The sequence below is a fragment of the Aegilops tauschii genome, chromosome 3 (assembly GCF_002575655.3).
Source record: "Aegilops tauschii subsp. strangulata cultivar AL8/78 chromosome 3, Aet v6.0, whole genome shotgun sequence".
NCBI lineage: Eukaryota > Viridiplantae > Streptophyta > Magnoliopsida > Poales > Poaceae > Aegilops > Aegilops tauschii.
The window spans coordinates 97,778,990-97,798,634 of NC_053037.3; the positions used below are offsets into that span (position 1 = coordinate 97,778,990).

General features: G+C 46.1%; 2 protein-coding genes across 2 annotated transcripts; both read left to right on the forward strand.

The window, feature by feature from the left end:
* The first annotated feature begins 8,021 nt into the window (after positions 1-8,021).
* LOC109774020 (arginine--tRNA ligase, cytoplasmic) lies at positions 8,022-15,314 on the forward strand. The gene is made up of 18 exons (XM_020332744.2): positions 8,022-8,234; positions 8,854-8,948; positions 9,523-9,656; positions 9,760-9,835; positions 9,920-10,021; positions 11,211-11,426; positions 11,513-11,593; positions 12,073-12,156; positions 12,247-12,351; positions 12,753-12,925; positions 13,116-13,200; positions 13,343-13,547; positions 13,663-13,732; positions 14,090-14,159; positions 14,292-14,381; positions 14,471-14,539; positions 14,787-14,885; positions 14,978-15,314. The coding sequence occupies exons 2-18, from the start codon at positions 8,877-8,879 to the stop codon at positions 15,083-15,085; spliced, it is 1,839 nt and encodes a 612-aa protein (XP_020188333.1). The 5' UTR covers positions 8,022-8,234; positions 8,854-8,876; the 3' UTR covers positions 15,086-15,314.
* Positions 15,315-15,492: 178 nt separating this feature from the next.
* On the forward strand, positions 15,493-19,528 carry LOC109774010 (B3 domain-containing protein Os03g0620400). Its single transcript, XM_040403578.3, has 8 exons — positions 15,493-15,759; positions 15,834-16,021; positions 16,442-16,569; positions 17,205-17,658; positions 17,785-18,008; positions 18,110-18,554; positions 18,653-18,858; positions 18,957-19,528. Exons 1-8 carry the CDS (start codon positions 15,725-15,727, stop codon positions 19,218-19,220), a joined length of 1,944 nt encoding a protein of 647 aa, XP_040259512.1. The 5' UTR covers positions 15,493-15,724; the 3' UTR covers positions 19,221-19,528.
* The last annotated feature ends 117 nt before the right edge of the window (positions 19,529-19,645 follow it).

The following is a 19,645-nucleotide window of genomic DNA, read 5'->3' on the forward strand; positions in this document are numbered from 1 at the left end:
CGTATCAGTGTTCATGCCCATGGAAACAATGCAGATCTTATCATGGAAGCTTCTCATAACAATAATTATTCCCTTGGTATAATTTGATCCTGTATCTGTGATTTTGGCCTTTGCAATCGTGGTTCCAACCAAGATTGTTCTTCTTTGATTCCATTTCTTGGACAAGTTGAAGTGCTTGCCTTCTGCATATCAATACACATGTCCAACCTCTAATATGATCTACCTTCAAGTATTACCCCTGGTATCTCGAGGATATCATGCCATTGCACCACATCTTATGAACTTTTGATGAAGACTACCTTTCCCTGTCATTGTCACTTCATGGGTTCTGGGTTGTTTGTCATCGATCACACTGATAAGTGAATTGATCCTACACTCTGATTCAATAACTCTAAGTAATTTTTGTTGCTTACGAGTTTAATAATCCTTCAAGTCATTCCTAGCCTAATCAACTATATCATTATCGTGCTAAATTTTTACTGTGCTACCTGGTCCTTCCCGGAGCACAGTTTTCGATGATGAGCTAAGCTTATGTCGATCTTCCTCGTCATATCATTTCGCGCTGAACAATAAGCTTGATTTCAAGTTTGTATCGTACCCGTGGTTCCAATAACCTTTCGCTTCATCATTCCTTTGACTTGATGCCATCGCCGATCGATTACATCTTCTTGAAATCTCTTGACAAATGTGTCATGATCATCATCAACATTCTGATGCTCTTCCAGAATATCAATCGAATTCAGGATGAGAAATGCCATCCTTGCCCCTCGATGATTTGGGTTATCATCGACAACATTCTTGCCTTCCCCCCAACACAAACTTGTTCATATCATTTTGGCATTACATCCTTTTGACATGTCGACGGATTGCTGCTGAAGCCATCGGCCACATCCTCATCCTTTCCATGATGAAATATTACGAACTATTCTAGCAGTTCCCGCGGGATCCGTTGTGAATCCAAAAGTCTGACATTTACCTGATGACCATGTCAATGCTATCCCGAAGCATGTCTGTGGTACTCCGATCGTCAACAAGAACATTGGAAGCGCAATTCTAAATGTTTCTTGATCGTATATCCAAACCCTGTTGTATGGGTAACGTCATGAATTTCCTCACCCCTTTTACTGAAGTGGTTATCAACTTGCAGTTCTATCATGATTATCCTGCTCTGCTTGTTCTTGTGAAGGATATACTCCTAATACTTGAGTTTCAACACACTTTCCTTTCCATTGTTTTGCTTAACCTTTCTTGTAAACTAACATACCTGAGCAGTGATAATTCCCTGCTTATGTAAACACCTCGGTGTACAAACTCTGTCAGTAATACCTTGTTACTATTGTTGATGACATTCAGGTAGCCACCGATGGACGAGAACTTTGCCTATTGGTCCGCCTCGTCTTATCGAGCAGGAAAATGGTTCTCTTCATCCCTCGCCCTTGGTACCAATGTTGTTGCCAACATAACTGACAGGCTATCCTCTGACATGCCTTGCTACCATGACCGTGCAATATGTCAGCGTCCTTCCTACTTTCGAACCACATGGTGGGCCCATAACCCATAGTTCCACAGGATCGAAACCTGACTCCTGTACATCCTTGATTCCGAAGTATCCTTTTTCACTTGCCTTCGTATGTAATTCATGAGCCACCTTCCTAGTGATCTATTCTAGTATCAGACGCAATAATTTTTGTTGTTGTTGCTCTGAACCCCTTTCACTTTTTGATTAGGCATCGAATGATTGCCTGCTCGTTCAAACTTCTCATGGTACCTTCATACTTTGCACTCGATGTTTTATTAAGTTTCAACTCGACAGATACTTCCGCCTCATTCCCTGAATTGTTCACCAGATAATTAACCCTATAAGGGTCAGTTCTCCCAAAGTTACTCTTTACTTCCCCACTTAAATCTCGGGACGAGATTTCTTGTAGTGGAGGAGATTTGTAACACCCCCAGTGTCATGCTACAGTAACCCTCTATGTTTAAGCTAATCATTTTTCAAACAGTGCTTAATCATCTTTGTTCAATATCACATTTGAAATTCCAGTCAATTCAAATTCAAGTGAAGTTTGAAGTTGCTGGAAAAATGTTCATCATTTGTCAAGATTCCATAACAATTATTTGTTAAGGAACACAACATCATTTTTGTGCAAAGATGAGCATTGGCAATTATAACATCACCAATTCAGCATTTTAAAATGCTATCCTATTTATGAAAAATACCAAATAAATTCTTCTGGTCTCGAAAATATTTGTGGCACTGTCTAAGATCACCAGGGAATAAAAGGGGCACTTCCCATATTTTTCCTAAGTAAATAGCATGCCCAATATTTTCTTACCCATCTCTGTTTATTAAATAAAAAAGAACAGAAAGCAAAGAAGGAGAAAAAGGAGAAGGAGAAAGCCCCGTGTGCACTTGGCCCAGTTGACCCAATAGTGTGGCCCGGCCCATTTGGGTCAGCCTTTTCCCTAACCCCTGCACGCGCGCGCACCCGACGACCGGCTCGCCGTCGCAGTCGCACTAGCTCGCCTCCTCGCGTCGCTACAGGGCACCGGGTGGATAAGAAGACCACCGCGGACACTCTGGGCAGCCCCAGATCTTTTTCTCCCTCTCCCTCACCCGCTTTCTTCCTCCCCCACGAGCACCTGTCGCCGCCGCCGCCATGGTCTTGTCTTAGCGCGGCCACCAAGCCCCGTTCGCCTCCCCTACGTGCTCACAGGCTTCCTCGTCGTCTTCCACATTGCGTACGCCATCAGGGTCGAGCCGAGCGCCTCTCCTCCGACCGGAACGCGCTCGTCTTCAACCTTCGAATTGTCGGCGTTCGTCGCTGATTCCGGCTACCACGCGCCCTGCCCGAGCTCGCGGCCACTCCCTACGGCTCCACTGTGAGCTCGCCCTCCTCTCCCCGCTCTCCCCTGTCCCTCTGCCTAGCCGTAGCCACTCCACCGCATTGCCGACCTCTACCGCCCGCCATGGTCGCCGTCTGCGCGCCGTGGACGCTCCCGCACCCCCGCGCGAGTCACTGGCGCCCTCTAGGGCGCGCACAGCGCCGAGCCGCAGCCCCAACCTCACCCCTAGGCCACTCCCGCCATGATTCGAATAGGGCCCGAGCGCCACCGCCGCTCCCCGTCGCTGCTCCGACCAGCTCCGACCTCCCCATCGTCGCCTTTTACCACCACTTGACGCGGCGTCGACCCGGCATTCGAAAGAGCTCACCCGCGCCTCCGTTCGTGCCCCTGTCGCCGACTCTATCCTCGCCCAACTCCGGCGACCGAAAACCTCGACGCCGGCGATGCTCCGACCGTCCCCGGCGCCGGCCGTCGTCACCATCGCGTGCGCGACGCCGGTACGCACCCGTAGGTCCAAACCGCCGGCCTGGAGGCCCTGTGTGGCCTTTTTCCGGCCGACTCAGGCGCGTCGCCGCCGGCGCGCCACCGCCACCGCTGACGTGGCTGCCCGGGGCCACCACCCTGGGTCACGGACCGGTGGCCCCTAGTGGCCCCCGCTCGCCCCCTTGACCAGGTTGACCTGGTCAACCTCGCTCACTGGGCAGCCAGTGCCACTAACATGTGGGCCCCGCGCTAATTAACAGGTTTTATAAATAAATAAAATGTTAATTACTCTTTTAATTAGTTTTAATCACTAATCAGTCACTGACTAATGGGGCCCACACCCCTAATTAGTTATGTTAGTCAATTTAATCCACTGTTAGTGCCACAGTCGCTGACATGTGGGACCCACTGAACCTACTAGTCAGGTTTGACCTAGTCAGCCGCTCTGTCGACTGCTGACATCAGCAACCCGTCATGCTGACATCATAATTCCGTTTCTGTTAAAATTAAATGATTTCAGAAATGTTTAAATCTTTAGAAATTCGTAGAAAATAAACCGTAACTCGGATGAAATTGTTTTCTACATGAAAGTTGCTCAGAAAAATCCAATGAATCCGAATGCACGGTCCTTTCATCTGTCACATGCCTCTAACTATCTGAACATGGAACTTTCCCCCTCCGGTCATCTGTTTGACACAGGTCTGGAACCGGGAAAACATTCCCGGTTGAATTCCCCCTTCACCTTTATCGTGTAGCCTTTCGTTAGGTCATAGCCGGCACAGCATATTGCCATGTTATGCTTTTTGATGCTATGCTTGCCTTATATTTATTGTTTCTTCCCCCTCTTCTCTCTGATAGACCCCGAGACCGATGCCGCCCCTGTGATCGACTACGTCGACGACGACACTTCTTCCTTTTCAGCAGAGCTTCCAGGCAAGCCCCCCCTTTGATCATCCTGATATCGCCCATTCCATTCTCTCATGCTTGCATTAGATTTTGCTACTGTAATTGTTTGCTCCTATTCTGATGCATAGCCTGCTTTTGTATCTGCTGTTGTACCTTACCTGCTTATCCTAAACTGCTTAGTATAGGTTGGTTAGTGATCCATCAGTGACCCCCACCTTGTCCTTGTTGCCCCTGCTTCATCATCGACGACTCGATCAACATGATCGACGACCAGGAGCCCGACACCTCACATCACATCACGCCCCTTTTGTTGCTCGACTCTGCAGAGTTACCATCGAGTGCCGAGGGTGGAACCTCATACATCACTCCTGATGAGATCTCTGTAGTGTAGCTATTCGGTCATGGTCATCGAGGGTGATTTTCCTCCTTAACCACTTCCGATACGAATCTGTCGTGCAACCCCTCAAGTGTGAACCTCGAGGGTGGTTCCTCTTACGTTCACCTTGATGGTTACATCGAGTGGAATCCGTCAAGGGTGGTTCCTCAGGGTTCCCCTTGGCGTTAGACACACAGTTACTATGGTTACTATGACTTTACACTAAACCATGTTACTAAAGACGGGTCGGCCCTGAGGGGTATCCGCGCGAGCTTAATCGCGAGTGATGTGGAGTCGGGTTGACCTGGAAGGTGCCCGCGAGATAATTACGAGGTGTGGCCGGGCATTCTTAGCCCTTGTCGCAAGTCCTCGAGACGGGGCGATGGGGTCACATCGATCGTGAGTCTCTTCTCGTTACCGCGTGCTCCTAATCCACTACGATTTGGATATTTGATCCAAGGGGCCTCTGGCCTGATAGCACTAACCATCACGTGGGCATAGTATGGGCGTTCTGCGTCGTATGCATCAGCCGAAGCTTAATAGACGTCAGCGACTGAGCGGCGCGCGCCGGGTTGGACTGCATAAGCACCTGCCTTTTTTAAGGAGGTAGCTAGGTCTGCTCACCGGCCGCGTTCGCAACATGCAGGAGTTCCCGGGGCGATGGCCCATGACCCCTGGGGGCATAGGTTTAGTCTGGCGTGCTGACCTCTCTATTAAGCCTAGGTCGGGTTGCGGCGTATTATTTGGCCGAGGCCGGGCATGACCCAGGAAAGTGTGTCCGGCCGGAGTTAAGCGAGTGTGGTGGGTAAGTTGGTGCACCCCTGCAGGGAAGAAAACATGTATCGATAGTCATCCTACGGTAACGGATACTTGGAGTTGTATCCCGATCGATACAACTAGAACTGGATACTTGAGGTGATAACTGGATAGTATGGCTCTGGGATTGCTTTCTCGCAGGGAGTCGAGAAAGGATCTCTGGCCGAGGTTGATAACACTACTACTACTTTACTTTATGCTACTCTTATCTCTTCTAATGCTGCAAGATGCTTGGAGCTGCTTGAAGATGCTAGTCTTCGATAGGCTAGGCTTTCCCCTTCTCTTCTGGCATTCTGCAGTTCAGTCCACATATACTACCCATTTCATTGACACCAATGCATATGTAGTGTAGATCCTTGCTTGCGAGTACTTTGGATGAGTACTCACGGCTGCTTTGCTACCCCCTTTCCCCCTTCTTTCTTCTTTCTGGTTGTTGCAACCAGATGGTGGAGTCCAGGAGCCAGATGCCACCACCGACGACTACTACAACCCCGAGGGTGCCTACTACTACGTGGAGGCCGCCGACGACCAGGAGTAGTTAGGAGGCTCCCAGGCAGGAGGCCTTGCCTTTTCGATCGTTGTTGCTTTTGTGCTAGCCTTCTTAAGGCAAACTTGTTTAACTCATGTATGTACTCAGATATTGTTGCTTCCGCTGACTCTTGTGTATCCGAGCTTACGTATTCGAGCCCTCGAGGCCCCTGGCTTGTAATATAAAGCTTGTATTATTTTAATTTGTGTCTAGAGTTGTGTTGTGATATCTTCCCGTGAGTCCTTGATCTTGATCGTACACATTTGCGTGTATGATTAGTGTATGATTGAATCGAGGGCGTCACATAAGAGGGGGTGATGTAGTTGCAAAGGAAGCGTCTGGAAGCTTTGATTAGTGCTAAGAGGGGGTGATGTAGTTGCAAAGGAAGCGTCTGGAAGCTTTGATTGGAATGAACTGTTTCTGACGCATCACCTCATGGAGGACGTTCCATGCCCCTCCACATGATCATTTGGCACATGAGACGTTGGTTGTCCAAGAGTTTTGTCGAGCAGACTACAAATTAATCTTGGCATTGAGTCTTGGAGATCATCATCATCCGGAATGTCCCATACCTCTCGCATGGCATGCCGGAGTGCAACAATTGGGGCATCGAATGAGGGCATGGTGAACATCCTTGGCTCCATTGCCACAACTCGTGCAAGTGAGAGAATTGGTCATGTGTTTGTGGTGCTTGTTATTTTTGGTGGCCAAGGAAGGCTTCATGTGTCTCCTTTAATGTAAGGTATGAACTTACATCGGTGCTTAGCTCCTCCAAATCAAGTCTAGGTTGGCCGGAGTCGAGCCGGTCATGCGCTACATGCCCCCATGTTCTGTGCACCGAGCTTATCTTGCGAACGAAAGTAGTATGAGATTCTGACGGAGAATGTGCCTAGCTTGATAGGATACAAAGCAATAAAGTCCATGTATAGACCCCGTGAAGCTTTGTTCTTTACAATCTCGTCTATGCCAAGTTGATAAAAGTGTTCCCGGAGCATGTCCATCTCCCGTGTTCCATCTGTGTTTAGCAGTTTCGGCACCCACTTTAAGCGACATCGGTGTCTTGCTTTAATGGGACGATGCGGTTGTTCCCATGGGATCCAAGGGTCATGCCATATACGAACACTAGATCCGCCCCCAATCCGCTAGATGATGCCTTTCTTCAACAATTCCAATCTACGCTCAATAGCTTGCCAAGTTGACGAGGCGCTACCTGAGAAAACTGGATCAACCAACAGTTGATTTGGATAGCAACATCAGGCGCCCGGCAAGCCCGCTCGCAGCTCCTGCCTAGCTATCCACGGCCACACCATTCCAAGCCTAGCCCGGTCTTATTTAAATGTGACCTGTCAAAGAAGTTAACTGATGTTGACTGGCAACTAACAAGAAGGAACGGCAAAATTAAGGAAGAGACCCTACATCTACGAACACATACATGATTTAAGGTTACGGGGTGAGGTGTATGACTGAAAATCGAGGGGAGGTAGGACCTGTAGTGAAAATCAAGGAGGGTTAGTGAGAGATGGGGGTCCATAGGTTGTTCCCGTAGGTCTAAATTTTAAAAATTAAGGTGGGTACTAACAAAATAGTGGCAAAATCACTTAATTTCATAGTGGTAAAATTGAATAGCATGACACAACCAGCGACAAAACGAATTAAAACGACTGAACTACTACAATTCTAATTAAGACACAACACAATGCTACTATATACACTGTTAAAGAAACTATACATGAAGTTACCATCACTATTATCATTAACCTCATTCCTAGCTAGATCGATACAATTGTGTGTTGTGTCCATAAAGTCATACGCAGCATCAAAATCATTATCACCTTACAATTTCTTAGGGGTCGCAACATCCTTCGATGATACAGCGCCCCATTTTTTTCTCCGGGACAGTCAAGGTGAAGTTTCACCTGACTTGCGGCTTGGCGCTCAAGTTTTTATTTAAAAATATAACTTGGTGGTCAAGTTCAGTTAAGTCAACAACAAGTGGCCGGAGACACCGATACAACTCGTACATCATCCGGTCTCATATTGGATCTTGGCCGTCGACTTTCCATCGGACGGGCTTGGCACGAAGCACGCCGAACCTTCTATATACCGCCCCCTTGCGTCTAAGCTGACTAGTCAAACCAAAACCCCTCCGCAGCCGTGGAACCGGAACACCTCACGCCGACGCCGGCACATCGCGCTCGCCGCCGGCCGCCGCAGCACGTGGCCTCATCGATCGTCGACGCCCTGTCTCGCGTCTCCTCCTCCGATCTCCGCGAATCGGTCAGCCTCCCTTCTGAATCTCAGCTCAGCAAATTTCCGTTCGAGTTCGTGGCGTGCGGCATTCGAACTCGACTCGCGCGCGTGATTGTCTGAACCAATTTAGTGCGGCCGGGAGAGCATGCGCGCTCGAATTTGTGCGTTTACCTGGTTTTATTGTTGTGGGGTGGTAGGATCGCATTCGCATTCGGGCCGGTTGGGTGGGTGGGGATTGGTCTTGCTCGGTGGTCGGTGCACGGCGGGGGCGGGGAGGGTGCTCGGGGTGGGGACAGCATACTACCTCTGGCCGCCCCGCCGGCTTCGGTCGCCGGGTCGCGACGTCGTCATCCGCCGCCCCAGGAGAGTAGTGGTACGGCGGCGTGAGGAGTTTCGCGGCCGGCGAGGCGGAGTCCATGGCCATGGCCCGCCATGTGTTTGTCGATTTGCTCCGCCTCGCTTTGTTCAGCGTGGTTTTGGTCGTTCGGTTCCTGCGCTTTAGAGATGCAGCTTGTATATCGCCCGATGCACTTTGATTCTCTGCTCCACTGACGTTGCAGAATTAACGGGGGTCGGTGATATGTATGATTATTGATTGATGTATATTTTGTATCTGTTTGCCTAACTATGCGGGCGGATTCTGCAGATCCCGTGTGATTAACTAGAGCTATGACCATGGGTGGCGAGGCGGCATCCACTTCCTCTTCTACTCCCCATTCACAACCTCTGGAAACTGAAGCTGTAAGTGTTGCTCATGCTGTGTTCCATGCGTATCTAGAGTTCAGTCATCGATTTGCCTAACTTGTCACTGGATATGTTATTACTCCTCCCTTCTGTATTGCAACCTATGGCATGCTCACCAGTCGTAATGTTGTGATATGTGCCATCAGCAATCGTGGATGTGTTTATGAGGATTTTATTTATATATAAATAAAATAAAATAAAATGAAGTGTATCATGAGTGGGGTCTGGCCCAAATACATAAGACGTGGTCTTATAGGTTTCTTTGTGTGTTGTCAGCTTCAGTTCCATAAGCATATAAAGCTTACGTTTATGAGGAAAACTAGTCTATAGGTGATAAGTAAGTGTTTTCCTTGTTTTTGTCTTATCCCTATGTGTTATTTTTTCCCCTCAATTCATGTTATAAAAATTTCTTACATCTTCTGTTATTGCCTAAATCATAGATACCATATCTTCGATCGCTGTAGTCGTCATTAAAAATTATTTGTGGTTGCTGATTGTAGAGTTACTGTATGTATTTTCTGTCCTTAGGTAGTCGTTGGTGCTGACAATGCTTCTTCGCTTGCTTTGCTAGACTCAATGTAGAGTGGAGAGTGTTAAACGACACCTATCCAGATTGGTTGTGAAATCTCTCTGTGCAGTGGCAGCTGATTTTGATGTGGAGCCAATGCTCGAAGTCTCGAAATCAGGATTTGGTGACTACCAGTGGTATGTCGTTGTGCTACGTCTAGTCTATAATTTTACTATCTGAGTGTTTGGTTAATGACATGAGTCTCTACTGAACAAGAAATCATCTGTCAATCATGCGCAGCAACAACGCAATGAGCTTATTTCCACGTATAAGAGAATCTGCAACAAACCTCGGGAACCCCAATGCAGTTGGACAGGTAAAGCTTTCATAAGTGAATGTTTTCTTGAAGGAAATATTGTTTCATTTTCGTTCCTAATATCCAAACTAAACATATTTGCAGGCAATTGCAGACAACCTTCCTCCTTCCAGAATTGTTGAATCCACCTCTGTTGTTGGACCTGGATATGTTAACATAGTTCTATCCAGTGATTGGATCGCACAGGTCTGGTTGAGATGTTCTACAAATAGCCTTCGTTATTAACTTAGGGGTTGTTTGGATAGGTGGAATATATAAAATCCATTCTCTATAAACCAGGAAAACAGCCTAACCGAATAAAATCCTGTTTGGCTACTTTAACTAATCCCTGGATATAGGGAACTTGGTTTTCTAAAAGCTGGAATTCTGCGTTTATAGAAAAACGACTATGAGTCGTTTTTCTAAAAAACTCGATTTGCGTATACTCATTCTCGTCGCCTCCTACACCATGCCGTCTGTCCGCGGCAGTCGTGCCTCCGCCTCCCCGGTGTCGTCCGTGGTGGTCACGGCGCCTTCTCCTCCATGCCGTCCATCATGGCTGCACTGTCCGCCATTGTCGCCCATCGTCTCTTCCTCCACACGGTCCATCTTTGCAGGGCTGTCGGTCGTGGTCCTGTGGTGATCACGTTGTTCGCCATGATCGAGTCTCCACCGAGGCCAGCTCCTCGACGGTCTATTTGCAGCCTGGACGTACGTCCACTCTATTTGCAGTCTGGACGACCGGCGTCGAGGGGCGGCCGGTGTACGTCCGATGCTTCTTCAGCTGTTCCCACGCCGTCCTCCCTGGCCGCCTCAGCAGCTTCCTATTGCTGGTCGCTGCCCTGAACATGCCCTCTCTGGACGTGTACGTGATGGCCGCAAATATCATGCTCGCTGATGCCCTGCGTACCAGTGTGGAGCCTGCTTACTTGCCGTCGAAGCGCTCGTGTAGGCAAAGCAGCACGGTGGAGTAGAAGAAGGCATGCATCTGTGTGGCCTTGCCGCTGTACGCAAAGAGAAGTCGAAGAGGAAGCGGCGTCCAGGGACGCTCGAGATGGCAGCAGGAAGTGTCAAATATCAGGAACTGCAGCTTGAGAAACTCCGTCGGTGGTCAATCTGGGGTAAAAGTTCATGGTTATAGTTCACAAGAGAATAAGGCCGAATCATTGTACAAGCAGGAAACAAGATGGACTAGTTTCATCGTTTTCTAACCCAAACAAGATTTTTTATAAACTGATTTTTCACAAAACCGTTGGTAAAACGGGTTTTGCTAAAAATCTGCTAAAAACCTGTTTTATATAAATCAATCGCTAATGTTCCTTAGCCAAACAACCCCTTAATGTTACTGGTAAGTGCTAACACAAGCCCACCATACTAATGAGCCTCACAATTGCAGAGGATACAAGACATGCTTATCCATGGGATCGAATCATGGTCACCAATCTTACCAGTTAAGAGGGTGGTGCTTGATTTTTCATCTCCTAATATTGCAAAGGAGATGCACGTTGGGCATATAAGATCAACCATAATTGGAGATACACTAGCTCGCATATTTGAGTTTGCGAATATTGAAGTTCTTCGTCGTAACCATGTGGGAGACTGGGGTACACAGGTACCAAATTCACGTGTACTGAGGTCTTAAAGATTGACACAGATGGAACTCTTTATTTTACTAATAATTTTTTTATCTTTTTTCAGTTTGGAATGCTGATACAATTTCTGTTTGAGAAATTCCCAAATGGGGAGGAAGCTGCCAACCAGGCCATTGGGGATCTTCAGGTACGTGTTAATAGTACCAGAGCTTAGTGGTTGTCTAATACTTTAACTGATGAAACTTAATCTAAGTATGCCAAGATTTTTCACAAGGTTATGTATCTGACCTTAAAAGATGATTTACCTCTAGCATCTTACTCTAATATTGAGTGGTTAACCTGCTTCCTTTCTCCAAATCTACAATTGCACTATTAGTGGTAGCACTGGTTGATATATGCCATTTTCTGTAACCCCTAAAGACTGAATCGGTGCATACAAATCTTGCTCTGAGCAATAGAAAATAATGATTATGGTCTCTTCTGCATATGTATATAGAGCATGCTACTGATATTTATCACAATGGTTGTACCTATTTCTTTCAAGTAATTTTCTTGTCTTACTAAATTTACGAATCCTGACAAAACTCTCATTGAATGAAAGCGAATGTTTTGCTATCATCTTCCTGATCCAGCAACATCTTGTTATGTTATGCATATATGCTACAGAGTTTTTACAGAGATGCCAAGAAAAAATTTGACGAGAATCCTGATTTTAAAGGCAGGGCTCAGCAAGCAGTAGTTCGCCTGCAGGTGTTGTTTTTCTTCCAATCCTTGTTGTTTGCTCAATTTATGACTTATGGCATGACTTATTCTCACCACCAAACAATAACTGAATTGTAGAGAGGGGAAGATAGATACCTAGCTGCCTGGAAAAGTATTTGTCAAATTAGCCGGAATGAGTTTGACTTGGTGTACAAACGCCTTAATGTGGAACTTGAAGAAAAGGTATTACTACTGTTCCCTACCAACAAATATTGGGAGAGAACTCCTGAAGTTTTTACATACTATTGGAAGCTGAATTATTCTGGCGGTATGAACTAAGCTGTGGTTTCCCTAAAAATATAAGCATTGTGTTTTTGTTGCAATGTGCATTGTGTTTACTAGTGCTGGAATGTTATGTTCAGTTACTATTGATAAATATACTGTTCAAACATGTTTTGAAGTGGAATTTCAGAATTTATATTGATTATCTACATTTTTTACCTTTGTTTGAATTTTTTGCCTTACTGAAACTACCAGTGGCCTTGATCTCCAACCAAACTTCACCAACAAGAAGCAAATGATTATTCATAGTTTTATGTACTTTTTATACGAAATCAAGCTAGCTAAATTGTTAATTTTCTCAGGGCGAGAGCTTTTACAATCCTTACATTCCTCGTGTTTTGGAGGAATTGACTGGCAAAGGCTTGATTACAGAAAGTAAAGGCGCTCGAGTTATAGAAGGCCGAAAGCCTCCTCTGATAGTGGTCAAGAGAGATGGAGGCTTCAACTATGCTTCTACAGACTTGGCTGCTCTTTGGTCAGTTACTAAAACATCAATTAACACACTGTTACTTCTGTAACTTCTCGCCCTAAGACATAAATTCTTTTCACGTATTTGTCAGAGAATATGAAACAAGTAGTGTTCAATATATGAGATGTAGGATCCCTATTGAACTGCTTAGCTTTTAAACTCATATGTGGTTCTTATCTTTATGAACTTTATGAAGGTACCGGCTTAATGTGGAGATGGCAGAATGGATAATATATGTAACGGATGTAGGTCAGCAGCAACACTTCCATTCAGTTTTCAGTGTGAGTACCATATCCATTTTCTTTGTAGGATCTAGAAACAATATTTCAAATGCACTCTTGGTATACTAGTCGGTTCTTATCATATGAAGAGGACCAACTGAGATTTTGTGTGTCACAATACCTTTTGTGAAACTGATCATAGGCTGCTAGGATGGCTGGCTGGCTCCCAGATCAAAAAGAAGAGAAGTACCCAAAGGCGAGCCATGTTGGTTTTGGCTTTGTTCTTGGTGCAGACGGCTCACGTTTCCGGACCCGTTCCTCTGATGGAGCTGTTCGACTGGTAGATCTACTTGATGAGGCTAAATCCCAGAGCCTGGCACAACTTATCAAACGTCTCACTGAAAATGGTAATTGATGTCTTGATTTATTTTATTTTATTTATTTTGGGGGGGGGGGGGGGGGGGGGATTGTTCATAAAAAATGAACTCTCACCATGCCTGCTATTGTGACGATTTTTTTCAGGTCAAATTGCTAAATGGACGGATGAGGAGCTGGATAAAACTTCAGAGGCTATAGGATATGGTGCTGTTAAGTGAGTTTACATTCTCTTTCTATCATCTTTATTGGAGAGAAACACTTTAAAACTATGAAAGGGTCATTTTATCTCATATATTCCGTTCCATGAATCAAACTTTCAAAGCATTAAAGTTCTATTCTATCGTATGACTGCTCGTACTCAATAGCCTGTGCATCTAAGCATTAGAGTTCTATTCTATTATATGACTGCTCGTGCCTATTTTACGTGCACCTGCGTGTATTAGAACTTGGACGCATGCGTGAAATTTACAACTTATAAAGACTTATTTACTTTTCCTTATGGTGGATGTTTAACTGCTCATAGTTCAACCATTCTGATGATGCTTCATTTTCTACAATTTCTTTAATTCAGGTATGCAGATCTTAAAAACAATCGGCTGACGGACTACAAATTTAGCTACGAACAAATGCTAAGTGACAAGGTACTCTAGCATCCATGTACTAACTAGTTATGTATGATTATTTAATCTTGGTGTATTTTGGTCCCGAAGTACTCTTTTTAAGCTACCCAAGTAGAATGTATTATGAAGATCTAACCGTGATGCAATGAGCAGGGAAATACCGCTGTGTACCTTCAGTATGCACACGCCCGTATCTGTTCCATCATCCAGAAATCCAACAAGGATGTTGAAGAGTTGAAAATGGTGAGCATCTTGTCATACTTGTAACCCATACACCGTCTGTAGCATCGCATGATTGCTGATGGTTGTTACTTTCCTTCCTTTGGATTCAGACTGAATTTATTACTCTCGGCCATCCTGACGAACGTTCCTTAGGATTGCATCTCATCCAATTTGCAGAGGTACATGCTTTTGATTATTCATTCATTGAAGCTGTTTAACAAGGTCTTAGATCCACTTGCTTGATTGTAATTGAAAATTCTGCCTGCGGCAGCAAAGAATTTCTAGCCTGAAAATTACCCAGGATGAAATCTCCATGGGATGCGTTTGATAAACAAGACCTACCGCTTCAGTAGAGCACCATCCTTTTATGTGTACATATATATAATATACTGTGTCGTTAACTCTGGCTATACTGCAATGTTTAAGGTTGTCGAGCAGGTCTGCGACGACCTGTCGCCCCATCGCCTGTGTGACTACCTGTACACCCTATCTGAAAGATTCTCACAATTTTACACCAACTGCCAGGTATGGTACCAATCTGCTTGCCAAACCAAATATTTCTCTATCTGATCGCGCCATGCTTAACTGCCTTTCCCCTTGTACCATGATTCTGGCAGGTGGTCGGGTCGCCAGAGGAAACGAGCCGCCTGCTGTGCCAAGCGACGGCCATCGTCATGCGGCAGTGCTTCCACCTGTTGGGCATAACACCAGTGCACAAGCTATAGAAGTCGATCGATGCTCTAGTTAGTACCTCATCTCCGGGCTTAGCAAATCCTTACTGAACTCTGTAACATGACAGTTTTAGTGGACGGGGTCTTGTAAATATTAGTTGTAAATATTAGTATGTCGTCCATGCCACAGTTTCTGGGAGATCATAATAGCTCGCAAGTATGTCTGTCTTTCCTACATCAGCATCATCATAATAGCAAGGCTGTGGGATTTTATTGTTTGAAACTTTGGTGTGTTCTGGATATATGTTAGTTAAGGGCAATACAAACGTGCATGAGTTTTCTGGGCGTTTTTGCGTTTGTGCACCATATTAAAACTTGTTCAACTTACTGAGCAAGTGGTTGCAGTTAAGTTGGAGGCTCAGTTGCTTCCCGAGTGTTGGCCTGGGGTCCTTTTTCCTCTCAGCGCCAGTGATATGCAGTATGCACACACTGAGTGACAGGACATAACTCTGGCTCTGCAGCAGCGACCCTGGTGCAGAGGCATCTTGGCAAAGCTAGAGGTGGATCCTCTGTTTGCATGTGTTGCAATAATAATAAATATTTTGTCAAGACTTTTCATCTCAGTCTAGCACTGGATATTATTCCTGCTGTATCTTTAGACTTGTCAGTGCTTAATGATCAGCAGAGAATATCATGACAGATTTCTGCAGATTCCCTGTCAGCCCAAGGTAACTTCATGTACTACCAATACCTGCATATATTGTACTGTCTCTTCATGAAGCTCATTTCAATACCTTTTCAGGGCAGACATGATTACCGGCATCTCTCTTTTTGGTGTCTTCTCTTGGTTCGGCAAAGATGCTTCATGGTTGCACAGAAATGTACTAAAACTATCACTACTTTATCAGGCCGCTTGTGTACATATATGTATCGGCACCGCTGAGTCTTTTTCACTGAATCACCGTTTCCTCCTGGAGCTGCTTTGCCAAGGTAAGGTGTCTCCTCCTCTCCCCTATGTCCTACCAGCAGGAAAAGAGCGAGAGGGTTAAGACTTAAGACTTCAGAGTAGCTAGCTATTCACTTTAATTTTGAGATTTCTCTGGTTTGGGATAGGAGTGCATGAACATCTTTGCTTGTTTTGATTTTTGTTTGACTCTCCCATCTTTGCACTGGGTTGCTCTGCTGGATTCGGGCCTTTTCTTTCTTCCTTCGGTTGCAGCTTTCCTGTGTTATTTGCACTTTCAGTAGAAAGATTGTGTCCATGTTTTTAGTTTCAAAGGTAGGAACTTGCACTAAGAGGGGCACATACTATATTTATTACAAACTGTCATAACAAGAAAATGATCTGCGCTCTCTATGGAGAGATTGCCGTTATGCTGATATGCAACTGACATAAGCTGCACATTTCAGTTCACATGGCTGGACTAGCTTCCCAGGTGAAGAGATACTGTGACTGCTACAAGAGATATGCAGGCCATTTGGATAGAAAGATGAGGTGTTTCCGCGGGCGCATGACTGCTAATTTTAGACATGGCATGGTAAGCCCATTATAATTTGGAGCAGTTTCTCAAGTGTGCCCAGACATCTTCTCCTTCTTTAGAATGTTTTGCATGTAGGATTGGTTGGAATTTGTAATGGATAATTGCTTACAGGTTAGACAAAAATGATCCTAGTTCGGTTGGTGTTAAACAGACACACAAGTGAATAGGTTCTGAACATCGCTGCTAGTGAGCAAAATATGTGGTTTAAACTTCAGGGTTCAAGGCCAGCAGTAAATCCTGTAAGGCTGGGAAATTGTAGCAAAAGAAATTATAAACTCCAGATAGCACTTAACACTATCTGTTCTAATTTCTAAACCAATCATGTGATGTGTCATTCTGGTTAATACCCCTACATGTTCTCCGTTTATCAACCCATTTCCTGACAATCCATATATATCACATACTCCCTCTGTCCGAAAAAGCTTGTCCCTCAAATGGATGTATCTAGCACCAAGTTAGTGCTAGATACATCCATTTAAAAGACAAGTTTGGGACAAGCTTTTTCGGACGGAGGGAGTACTAGTAATTTTTACATTGCATATACATCGTGTTTTCTGTTGCTCTCCTTGTTGTAGGAAACTCAACTAGGAAATTGCTGTGCTTGCCTACACCAATTAATATGTTTCTTACAGGTTATACCGAACAAGTTCATCGACCATTTCGGAGGAAATATCTCAAGGACCATCGAACTGGAATCCCGTAACGGCAGCATGTACACCGTTGAAGTCTCCAAGCTTATGAACGAAACAGTCCTCCGGCGGCGTGGATGGCAGGCATTTGTCGATGCGCATGGCGTCGAGGAGAACGACTCGTTGCTGTTTCGCCACATTGAGAAGTCGTGTTTCGAGGTCCTGGTGCTCGACTCCGATGACTGTGAGAAAGTGCTTCCCTCTGCTGGCATCAAAGTTGCTTCTTGTAATGCTCAAGAAAGCGGCAGCGTGGATTATATTGATATATCAAGCAGCTCGGGTGATGATACCACAAGGTCGCCAGGGAGCCAACGATTTGCTACGTGTGAAAGAGGCGACTCAAGCCATCCTAGAAAAACTGCTGTAATAAACGACTCCTTGCCTGAGGAGGATTCAGGTTACGTTGTGTTATTGTTTTGTGCGTTAGCACTACTTTCTGAACTATGTATCCACAACACATTTCGTATCTTAGATTTTGTTTATTGCCGTGGTTTTAACTAACTGTTGAGTTACTTCTGTACAGGAGAAGACACTGACGCTGCTGAGGAACATTCTGAACATAAATCATCTTTTGAGCTAGATGATGTACGTCAGACACCTTCTGCAGGGCGCGACTATGTCTTGTCTCGGCGTGGTCGTCTGTCTGGAGCTCAGGAGGAGAGAGTAACTAGGCTTCTCCAGGATGTTCAAGCTGAGACTCCCGTGTTCGTGGCCATCATGAAAATGAGCACACAGAATCGCACTATTGTAAGTTTTGATCTGCCTTTTTTTCTTCAAGCTTGTAGTCTTGAAATGCTGAACTTGTAATGTTTGATCCACCACTGATACCGCACCGTTTGGAAAATCAGGTGATCCCCAAGCTGTTTGCCGAGGAGCACTTCCCGCGGGAGAGCCAGAACCTGACGCTGCAGCGCCCGGGCAAGAGCAAGAAGTGGCACCCGTGGTTTTCCATCAGGAAGGATCGATGTGGGCACGTCCTCACCGGGTCTCGCTGGGTAGGCTTCCTCCGTGACAATGGTGTGCAGGAGGGAGATCTCTGCGTCTTCCAACCAGTGCAGGGCACTGGCACCAGGAGCAAATTCACAGTCCATCTGCTTCACGAGTCCTTGGGTGCAAGTAGAAGTACTGGTCCGAAGAAAAGAGTAGGATGCACTACTACTCATGGTAACACAAGGGTGAACTCGGCTGCCCCTGAAAGAGCGACCACTGCTCATGGTCATGGTGCAACAACAATGGCAAAGGCGGCGCCACCCACCCCGACAACCCTCCGTGTCAACAAGCAGCAAGATGATGGTAGCAGATCCAGATGCCCTGCCCTTAATAGTAGACTAGAGCGATTTGGTTCATTTGAAATTCCTCTTCTGTCTAAGTCATGTTGAAATTTTGTTTAGGCTGCAACCATGGTCGTCAGACTCAGAGAACACGGCAGCTACCAAAGCTGGCGCCTCCTTATGTGATATCATCCGCCGCACGCCTGACTGAGGAGCAGGAGAGGGAGGTGGACCGGACAGCCCGCGCCATCGGGTCTCAGGTCCCCGTCTACGTCTCGGTGATGAACAGGAGCAGCGTCGGCGTGGACAACGGGATCTACAACGTAGTAAGTCGCAACTGTTTTCCTAAGCTGTCATTATGATCAGGTGTAGTACTACTACATCTTTGTTGTTGCTCACTTCCTTTGAATGAATGGTTTGGCAGACCATTTCTGGGGCGTATGCTGCCGATTACCTTCCGGCCGGGGAGCGGGTCGCCGTGACGCTCGTGAGGAGGAAGAAGGTGTGGGAGGTTGAGATGCGCGCGCGCAACGGCGGGCGGACACTGGCGCAGGGATGGTGCGGTTTTGCCCGCGACAACCGGCTGCGGGTGCAGGACGTGTGCCTGTTCCAGCCCATGGAGAAGAACCACGAGAGCCTTACCATGACGGTCCACATCATCCGTCACAGCGGCAAGCGGCAGCAGTAGTTTCTCTTCTCTTTCAGCACACGAGGTCGATTTGCCGCTGGTAGTTCTTCTGCTTGTATTGTGTGTGCTTTTGGTGGTCTTGTGCTAGTCTGAAAACTTTGTTGGGTTAGTGGCAAGCGGAAGTAGTCTCTCTTCTGTTTTAGCGCACGAGGTCGATTTGCCGCTGGTAGTAGCTCTTCTGCTTGCATTGTGCGAGCTTTTGGTGGTCTTGTAGACTTGTAGTACTTGTCTGAAAACTTTGTTGGGGTAGTATGCATGTCTGGCACTATGGCTAGTGGCTGCTCTCCAGAAATTGTGTTTATGAATTATGATGGCTAACCAGCTGTCTGCTGTGCAATTTATCAGGAGTCCGTCTAGCAACTCAGAAAGTTTGGCTAATGCTAGGTTGGGCTTGCGGACCATTGCGAGTAGTAACCGAGGTCGAT

Coding starts and splice junctions, on each gene's coding strand:
- LOC109774020 (XM_020332744.2), top strand. CDS start 8,877: ATGACCATGGGTGGCGAGGCGGCATCCACTTCCTCTTCTACTCCCCAT. Junction 12,157..12,246: donor AAGCAGTAGTTCGCCTGCAG/GTGTTGTTTTTC, acceptor ACTGAATTGTAG/AGAGGGGAAGATAGATACCT. Junction 12,926..13,115: donor ACAGACTTGGCTGCTCTTTG/GTCAGTTACTAA, acceptor AACTTTATGAAG/GTACCGGCTTAATGTGGAGA.
- LOC109774010 (XM_040403578.3), top strand. CDS start 15,725: ATGACAGATTTCTGCAGATTCCCTGTCAGCCCAAG. Junction 16,022..16,441: donor CCTGGAGCTGCTTTGCCAAG/GTAAGGTGTCTC, acceptor TGCACATTTCAG/TTCACATGGCTGGACTAGCT. Junction 17,659..17,784: donor CTTGCCTGAGGAGGATTCAG/GTTACGTTGTGT, acceptor ACTTCTGTACAG/GAGAAGACACTGACGCTGCT.